We start from the raw sequence: 10,161 nt of genomic DNA, 5'->3' as shown, positions 1-10,161 counted from the left end.
TATGGCCTAACATCGCATCATACTAAAAGCACACATGGTCAAACACGCACAACCCCAATTAGCTCAACTTGGCAGTATGTATGAACCCAACCAAAGACTTTCAAAAATACTTGGCCAGAGAAGAATCGTTGTCATCATCGTCATCATCATCATGGTCATGATCAATATCCTCCTCCTCCTCCTCCTCCTCCTCCTTCCCCCCCCATTTCCACACACACATACCACCTGCTCTCCCACCCCATCCAGACACAGAGTACCAGCATACCCTCACCGCCACCACAAACACGTACCTCCACCTGCTGACAGATCTGTATCAGTTTGGCCATCTGGTTTTCTAGCTCACTATTGCGTTTCACCAAGTTGGTGAGGTTCATCTCCAAAGTTTGCTGCCAGCACCGAAAGAAAAGGGGAGACAAAGGAAACAAAAAAACGACAAAGAATAAATATCAACAGGCCACAGAGACTGGATAAAGCTAGCCAAAGTTTCCTAAGCATTCAAATGGCCAGGTCCACATGTGAAGGTTCAAAATTTATTGCTCCAGCCTATCTACTGGAATCTTCTCCGACTAACCGTTTGCACCTGGGTAAAACTACATAGGATCATCGGCGTTCAAGAGGGGTTGGACTTTGTCCTCGTTGACTATGTAGAGATTCTAAAGTGATGCCCCACTTGACGCCTCCGCCTGGCTCCGCCTGGCTCTGAGCCATGGCTGGCTCAGGAATTCTGGGAGTTGAAGTCCACGAGTCATAAAAGAGCCAAGGTTGCCCACCCCTGGTCTAGGACAACTCACTCAACCAATTTACCATGACCAACTTCCTAAGGGACAATTTGCCATGGGACAAACATTACATAGTATTGAAGAAAAGGTGGAATAGAATCATTAAAGGAAGGATGCAAAATGCAAAAGAGGGACAAAATGAAATATGAATGACAAAAATTAAAATAGTTGGCCATGGCGTGTTGGCCGTGACGAGTTGCCCCTTTCCATTTTTGCACACTAGACAAAGCCTGGGCCAACCCTTAAAAGCCACAGGAATGGTCACACCCCTGACCTAAGGGATCGAACAGCCCAAAATGGTCATTAAAACAAACTGGGCAAGGAGAAGCTTAAAGTCTGTGGCGATTCTCAGTCATCCAGGTCATGGTTGTCCCCAAGGTGCTTTTTCAAACGACAAATGGACTTTCTTGTTGTTGTTTTTTTCTTGAAGACGTTTCACGGCTCATCCCAAGAAGCATCCTCAGTTCCAAGAAGGTTCAACCCCCTTTTTGCACTCTGATTCAGGTGACCCTGAGCACACCGATAAATCCCCGAGTGGCCTCAACTCTCTCTTGCAGATGACTGCAAGGAATATAAGTCCTTCCATTTCCCAACATTCAGCCAGAACTGAAGAAGCTTCTTGGGCGAGAAGCGAAACGTCTTCAAGCAAAAACAAAGAAAGTCCTCTGAAAAAAACACCCTTGGGGGGAGGCTGAAAGGCTTCCAGACGCCCCCACCACAACGAAAAAGATCAAAAGATCAAACTTTAAGAGGGGGCAACCAAATTTCATTTTTGATGTGTGCTGTTGTGCCCACAGTAAAAAAAATGACAATATAGGTTATCTTATCTATCTTATCTTATCTTATCTTATCTTATCTTATCTTATCTTATCTTATCTTATCTTATCTTATCTTATCTTATCTTATCTTATCTTATCTTATCTTATCTTATCTTATCTTATCTTAAAAGACTAAAACAGAAGAACTCAGAAGCTGCTTAGCCCAACTTACTGGTGTTCCTTTATTTAAAAAAAAAGATTCATGTGCAACTCTATTCCTCCAGGAGAAAAAAAAAACACCCAATACTAATAATGGTCTCCCATTTGTTGCCGCAGAAATTGCTCGGCATTCACGGTTTGCTGCATCAGTAAATATTCAAACGGCAATGTTATTCCTCTCCTCGCCCCCACAAGCGACCAGAGCGTGTGGACTTTGCATCTCGGCTTTCTCCATTTAGTATGTATTAAACAGGAAAATAAATATAGTTTGTGCTACTACGGCAATCTCGCTTTCCGTTTTCACTTTGCTAACTTCATTTATTTCCCCTGTGACCTAGGAAAGCTCGGGCTGCCACAAGCCAATTCTTTTCTTCTTCTTCTTCTTCTTCGTCTTTTTTTCTTTATGTATTATTAAACGGTAATTTGATATCACAAAGATGCCAGTTGATCCAAAGTTGTATGGCAGGGCTTTTCAACCTTTTCACCCATTGTACCACTTTTAAGATATGGCAATATCCGAGTACCACCAGTCGCCCAGCAAGGTGTCAAAAACTTGATGACCAAAAAAAAAAAAAAGGAAAAAAGTGATAAAGTACAGGTAGTCCTCGACTTACAACAGTTCGAAGTTACAATGGCACTGAAAAAAGTGCCCCCCAAGGCACAGCCAAGCAAGACACCTGCCTGCCCGCCTGATGGCGCTCTCATTCCCCTCCCCCGCTACCACTTTTCTAGGATGGTCGCGTACCACCAGCCAGGTGCCAATGTACCACAGGTGGTACCCGTACCACTGGTTGAAAAGCCCTGTTGTATGGGACAGTTTTGTCACACATATCCTCAATCGCCCATTTTTTGAATGCTGGCTTTTGCAACTGCTATCATTCCTATAAAAGCACTTAACAGCCTTGCTAGCAGCCGAAATGTTAGTCACAATTTTGGTTGTAAGTTGAGGATGGCCGGTATCTGGACTACTTACCCAGAGTGGTATTAATGAAATTTAATTAATTAACTTCCCCTATCTTCACTAAACAGGATCTAAACAAACCAATGCAAACCAGCTGATTACTATCCTTTGCTATCATGTTTACTTGCAACTCACTGCTATTAAGGCCATAATTCGGCTAAAAACAGAGAGCGTTTCATTCACTAATTATCTCCCACTTGCCAGTTTGGCAGCTTAAAATTTTCAAGCTTGGAAATGAGGCAGATTCTCTTTAATGCAGCTAATGAAGGAAAATTAGTGAGGAGATTTCTCTCGCAAGCGAGTTGCCAGACGTGTGTAGAAATGTGCGGGACTGCTCTCAGCAAGGAACCAGTTTTTCCACCCAGACAACTTAATACATGTTTCTGTTTTCTAAAGGAGCATTTTATGCAGAACATCAATTCACAGAAATCTTCCCAAAGTGGACTAGAGATGCCAATGTGTTTTACACAAATCGCCAAGGTCTCTGATTTCTGTTGTGGGCATCTCAAATAAAGGAATTCTCTTTTTTTTCCTGCTTCAAGTGAGAATATGTGGTCATAACCAAATTACATTCTAGACCAATGGTGGCGAACCTATGGCATGGGTGCTAGAGGCGGCACTCAGAGCCCTCTCTGTGGGCACGCGAGCCGTCGCCCCAGTCCTAGGCCTTCAGCTGGGTTTTATAAAACCTTTTCGCTTTAGGCCTCCGCCGCCGTGTGCAAAAAAAAAAAAAAGGTTCAATCAATCAATCAACTTCAACTTCTTGGGGAAAAAAAAAGATCATGCAAAGTTGGAATTGATTGATTGTACTTTTTAGTCCCACCCAGTCTGCCATTACCACCGCAGCCATGCCCACCCAATGGGCCATGCCCACCCAATGGGCCACACCCAGCCAATGGGCCACACCCACCCAGCACTCGACGATGCATAAATGGGTTTTGGGTTGCAGTTTGGGCACTCGGTCTCTAAAAGGTTCGCCATCATTGTTCTAGACAATCCCAAGTCTAGTGATTGACTTGTGTATAGGTTTCCCTGCCACTGATAGGTCTCTGAAAGAAAGCTGAAAACTCCTGGAGCCATTATTTGATGGATGGATGGATGGATGAATTTGATTGATTGATTGATTGATTGATTGATAAGCTGTTTCTATATTGTGCTCAACCTCAGAGGCTTGAAGAGATGTGGACTACAACTCCTAGCAGGTGGACTTCCTTCCACTGTAGCTGCCTAGAGTTGCCTCTTGGCAAGATGGGCAATGTGTACATTTAATAAACAATTAAATAGACTTCCAGAATTCATGCATACTGGTTAGGGAATTCTGGGAGTTGAAGTGCACTGGCTGGGGAATTCTGGGAATTGAAGTCCACACATCTCCAAACTGTGGAGGTTCAGAAACACTGCTTTGAGCAATGCCTAACGGAGAGAAACTTTAAGAACCGTGACACTTATTTGTCGTGGTCTGTATTTATTAAACTCCAGGAAAAGTGGAGGAAGCTGAGACTTCTAGGGAAGGCATGGCAAACTGAAAATGTCTCAGAACGAACAGCCTTGGGAAAGACCAAAGAACCAGTGAATAAACCAGTTCTCCAGAACCTTTCTGGATAAGGAGAGGACAGGAGATTGCCCAATGTGCTCCAGACAGCGGCTCCTCATTGGGAGACAAGGGGATTAGCCACCTCGTTTGCAACTGGGTGGAGCCTTTTAAAAGACATTATTTTCCAAGTCTCACTTTTCAAAATTGTCTATTAACCATCTTAAAACTGTTAAGAGACTTTTGGTGTGACAAGTTTGAAAAGTTGCCAGATGAGTTTAGCTTCAATTCTGAAAAAAAGAAAAAAAAATCATTACAAGCTTAAGAACTTAAAGGTTTTAAAATAAACAACAAAGCCCCTAAATAATATTTTTATCTAAGAAGATTACAGATGGTTTAAGGGTTCCAGTTACATTTGGGAATATTGACTTTTATTATATGATTTTGGAATTAACCATAGAAAAAAATAGCTTTTCATGGGAATCAGAGTTATTTTGGCTATCTTGGCTCATAACAAACATAAGTGACTTTATTATTTTAGAAACTGGACACTAGAAGGAATTAAAGGTTCTATGTAGAAGGAATTTATTTATTCTTTCTTACTAATCTTTTTTCTTTAAGTCTACTTCTTTTGGTTTTTACTACTGTAATCAAAATCCTTAATACAAAAATTGTAAGTCAAAGTGAAGGGGACCAGTATGATGTAATGGTTAAGGAGCTGGACTGGGAGTGAACAGATCCAGGTTCTAATTCTCCTTTAGGTATGGAAACCAGCTGGGTGAGTTTAGATCAGTCTATCTGATCCCCTAAACTGGGAATTTGAAAAACATTCCAGAAAAAGGCAATGGGACATCACTTCCAAAAATGTTAACAAGAAAACTGCATGGGCCTATCATGTGGTCGTCAGGAATCAAGATTGACTCATAGGGGTCAATTTATTCTCCAAAGCACTTAAAGGCAGGACAAGAAAAAACGGATGGAGACTAATCAAGGAGAGAACCAACCTAGAAACAAGGAGAAATTTCCTAACAGTGAGAACAATTAATCAGTGGGATGAATGGCTTGCCTTCGGAAGCTGTGGGTGCTCCAACACATGAAGTTTTTAAGAAGAGACTGGACAACCATTTGTCTGAAATGGTATAGGGCAGGGGTAGGCAACCTCGGCTTTTTATGACTCATGGACTTCAACTCCCAGAATTCCTGAGTCAGCTATGGGAATTGAAGTCCATGAGTCATAAAAGAGCCGAGGTTGCCTACCCATGGTATAGGGTCTCCTGTCTGAGCAGGGGGTTGAACTAGAAGACCTCCAAGGTCCCTTCCAACACTGTTATTCTGACTCAAAAGGCCATAACAGCTGGAATGCTGGGATCCACATCAGCACAATGGACAGCAGACTTGGTCAATTCTGTAACTTCTGCAACTTTTATCCAATACCTATCTCTATTTTACTTTTTATCCAGAAGTCCACTCAGTTCATATACAAACCGATGGGTTATTTTTTAAAAAATAACAAGAAACTTAACAGAACATCAATAAGGCATCATCTCTATATTACAGGCTTTCATGAAAGTATTCTGGGATTTGTTTTTAAGCCAAGCCAAAAAGAGAAAAACCCAAGGATCATCATGCATCTATAAAACAGTTCAAGAGATGTAAGTCAGTTCATATCAGATTTTACCAGGACTGAATTCCATAAGCATCTCTTATCAGAACTGTCAATTCCTATTGCTTTGATGCTAATATTCTTCCAGACATTTCTTTCTTTAAAAGAAGAAGGAGAAGGAGAAGGAGAAGGAGAAGGAGAAGGAGAAGGAGGAGGAGGAGGAGGAGGAGGAGGAGGAGAAGGAGAAGGAGAAGAAGAAGAAGAAGAAGAAGAAGAAGAAGAAGAAGAAGAAGAAGAAGAAGAAGAAGAAGAAGAAGAAGAAGAAGAAGAAGAAGAAGAAGAAGAAGAAGAAGAAGAAGAAGAAGAAGAAGAAGAAGAAGAAGAAGAAGAAGAAGAAGAAGAANTTTGAAAGGTCCCGGTTCACTTGATTGCAGATAAAAGCTCAGAAGCATGGTTCCAGTATGCCCGAAGGCAATTTTGTTTTTAAAATAACTGATATCTATTTCTTAAATCTCATTATTTTAGGTAGGGCGTGGTAGACTGCCTGAAGGGATTTTGAGTATTCAGGACTGAGCTTTGTGAAGCATTTTTCTGCATGCTTAGCGGAAGCAAAAAGAGAAAAAAAAAGCATTCTCAGGATGCATTAAGAGTTTTTGTGGAAAGAAAAAACAGGACCTACTCAGGACTTAAGAAGAAGGTAAAGTCTCTAGGAAGGGGACATTCTTATAGATTTCTGGGCCACAATATTGTATGAAAAAAAAAATGCCACTGCAGTCTTCCAAGACTGTTTTTAATTTCCCTGCCAAGATTTCTTGGTCTCCCATCCAAGTCCAACTGTCCTTATTTTTGGAGATCAACCAAGTTTTGTTAGGTGTTGCTGTCTACTGCAGATGTACTAAACTAAGCATTATTGCCAAGAACATCCATAGATTGTTGAGATGCTTCCAGGCTCAGTTGAAACTTTACAGAGCTTAAAAATAGTTTGGGGGGAAAAATGGATGTGTAGCAGGTGACCAGGCTGAGACCGAAGGAGGGATTAAACATGTCATCAGTCTCCAATCCCTTTGTGCCCACAAGAGATCTAAGTCCAGATCACCTTGAATTCCGTTGACTCTTACTTGCTGCCAATTTGCTTTGACCGTTAGTAGTTCAGATTCTTGTAGAGAGCTTAAACTTGCAATGAACCTATATATTCATTTGAACTGCCAGGACTCCTGATTTCCCGTGCTTGACAGGATATATCACCAGGATACCTATTGGGCCATCTTCTCCCTGAAGATACATCCATTTCTTTAAAAGGTTGCAGGTGTCCTCTTGCCTATCTCAATGTTATTAGAAATGTGTTTGCTGAAATACTAGAGAAAATGTTCTATGTCTAAGAAATAGCCAATTTTTTTTCAAGCTATGGTTGTAACTTAGATATTGCGCAACCTCAGCCGAGCTGCTGTGTAAAATTTCTAAGAGGAAACAGAGGATCTACATGCACTGGGTGCCAAATGGGGCACCCTAAACCTGTACCCATAAAAGAAAGGTAGAAATATGAGTCAGATGAGTGAAAAATCCCAAACGAGATTCAAACGGAAGCCATTTTCCGTAACAGGAAGAACTTGGAGAAATTAAGCAGAAGATGAAATTGTTTTCAGATGTCGCCTCGCTATTCTCCAAAGCAGCGCCTGAAGGCAGGACAAGAAGCAACTGGATGGAAACTGATCAAGGAGAGAAGCAACCTAGAACTAAGGAGAAACTTCCTGACAGTTAGAACAATTAACCAGTGGAACAACCTGCTTCCAGAAGCGGTGAATGCTCCAACACTGGAAGTTTTTAAGAAGAGACTGGACAGCCATTTGTCCGAAATGGTATAGGGTCTCCTGCCTGAGCAGGGGGTTGGACTCGATGACCTCCAAGGTCCCTTCCAACATCATCATCATCATCATCATTATTATTATTATTATTATTATTATTATTATTATTATTATTATTATTATTATTATTAATCATCGCACAGTCAGCCAGATGTTCAGACTGGATCACCATTGGTATTGACAAATTCACTATTAGTCAATTGCAAAAGGCGGCCTTACTGAGAACTGCTTCCATCCTGCGATGATATTATTATTATTATTATTATTATTATTATTATTATTATTATTATTATTATTATTATTATTATTATTATTATTATTATTATTGATCATCGCACAGTCAGCCAGATGTTCAGACTGGATCACCACTGGCACTGACAAATTTGCTATTAGTCAATTGCAAAAGGCGGCCTTACTGGGAACTGCTTCCATCCTGCGATGATATTATTATTATTATTATTATTATTATTATTATTATTATTATTATTATTATTATTATTATTATTATTATTATTATTATTATTATTATTTGAGGCTCAGATTTACCAGGAGGAAGGACCTCGAGCTTTTCCTGTCCCACTGACAGCAGTGCCTGCCTTCCTCACTGGAACATGTGGCTAATTAACCACACAATTCCCCAAACAATGTCGTGGAAAACAGATGGGCTCGGAGAATTAGATAGAGCAGGTCCCCAAACGCAGAAGGACAATCTCTCTCTTCCTTACACGGCAGAGAACTAAGCCATTCTCCTTAGCATCCTTTCACATCTTTCTTCATTGGGAAATTGTTGCCAGGCGATTCCCGCCCTCTCCCGTTCTCCTATCCGAATGATCAGCAGCAAAAATTACATATTGATCTTGGCTGCATCTGAATGGCACAGGTGGAAGGGGGGGGTCAGTCTGACAAGGCTTTTTCTAACCTTCTCCTTCTTCTCTGCTGCCACGGCAGGTTTTCCAGCTTCTTGGAAGACTGCCAAATGACGATAAACTTCAGTCTCGATAATGATGCTTTTTTTGTCCCGGTAAAAAACCAAACCCAAAGCCATCATTTGCTGCTTTCATTAGCTGCCTCGGGGAACTTAGAAAAAGGCCCCCAAGTTTAGGGGGAGAAGGAAAATAAGAATTCTCACCTGTAACCACACCTTTGGGGTGGGATCTCCCAGAGGTTTTAGGGGACGTACAGGCAGAGCCGGGGGATGGAGTCAAGAGAGGAATCAGCCTGGAGTCATAACGTTCTTGGGGACCCAGGTTTTTATGGGGCAATAGCCTGACTCTGTAAACTGCTTAGAGAGGGCTGTAAAGCATTGTGAAGCGGCATATAAGTCTAAGTGCTATTGCTAAGTGCTAGATCCAGATTGTAATTTTGAAATGCATCTTCTCTGTGCTCCCGTTGCAACTGTGAAGGGTGACTGGCTGTGCAACCCAGGACCATTTACAGCTCTTTCATGGAATTAGGAGAAAATGGTCTCTTGAGTGGCCCCACATGCTCAAAAGGGCATCTTTTTGCCTTCAATTCCACAGCTTTCCTGTTCAACATTGGCTTTCCCCCCCCCCATGCTCCAGGGAGATAATTCTACAGCATCCAAAGACAAAACAAAATATGTTACACTGGCCCAATTAATCTCTGTCCTCTGGGGGCTGCGGATGCTGTTTTGTGACGGATAGCTGAAAAATAAAACTTGGGTCAACAGCTATGTTGGAAACGATGGCTTCTCTGTCTCTCTGCCTGATCTTAGAGAAGGCATATTCACAGGAGATGCTACCCCCGCAACCCTTTTAAATGAAGATGTTAAGGACAAAGAGACCATGTCCACGGGTGGCCCACTGCATGCCATCATTGGGGGAGGGGGGGAGCTTCCAAGCCTCTTTTTTATTGAAAAAAAGTACAACTCAGAAATGCATGCTCCTCTGAAAGCATGGGGAGAAAACTTTATAAATAAGTAAGCACTGCAGTAAATAAACTTAGATTAAATTTTATTCCCAGTCCAGCACAGCCTCTGGGCTCACAGCAACAGCAACAGAGCAGAGAGAGCAGAAGAGAGCCAAGGATAGCTCTCAAGCCTGGAAAAGGGTTTCTAGATCCAAAATAATAATAATAATAATAATAATAATAATAATAATAATAATAATAATAATAATAATAATAATAATAATAATAATAATAATAATAATAATAATAATAATAAAGTTGGAAGGGACCTTGGAGGTCATCTAGTCCAACCCGATGCCGGTATTCTTGAATCAAGATTATGGGGGACTTCCGGTGGCAGGCGTCTTCGTCGGTCGCAGCTGTTTGCTGCCTCCCGCCTGTTTCGCGTAAAAGCCGGTTTGACAGCTAGCATCAGCTGTCAAACGGCTTGATACCTTTCCCCTGGGCATAAGGGGATAGGTGAGCTGCCCGGGGTAGGAGTTGAGTTCCCGAGTCGTCCTATATGGACGATGTAGGTGA

General features: G+C 41.6%; 1 protein-coding gene across 1 annotated transcript in view; it reads right to left on the bottom strand.

Annotated features, from left to right (window-relative positions):
* Positions 1 to 290: 290 nt before the first annotated feature.
* The window catches only part of LOC107297811 (probable E3 ubiquitin-protein ligase MID2), a gene marked incomplete at its 3' end in the record, with an annotated part of 59,144 nt that continues 49,273 nt past the window's right edge, over positions 291 to 10,161 (bottom strand). Inside the window, exon 2 of the mRNA XM_015827174.1 lies at positions 291 to 386. Within this exon, the coding sequence (XP_015682660.1) occupies positions 291 to 386 (96 nt within the window). The remainder of the gene's footprint in view (positions 387 to 10,161) is intronic.

This window comes from Protobothrops mucrosquamatus, unplaced genomic scaffold (genome assembly GCF_001527695.2).
Source record: "Protobothrops mucrosquamatus isolate PMUCROS unplaced genomic scaffold, P.Mucros_1.0 scaffold3539, whole genome shotgun sequence".
In the NCBI taxonomy this organism is placed as follows: Eukaryota; Metazoa; Chordata; class Lepidosauria; order Squamata; family Viperidae; genus Protobothrops; species Protobothrops mucrosquamatus.
This window is presented reverse-complemented; position numbering and strand designations above follow the sequence as displayed.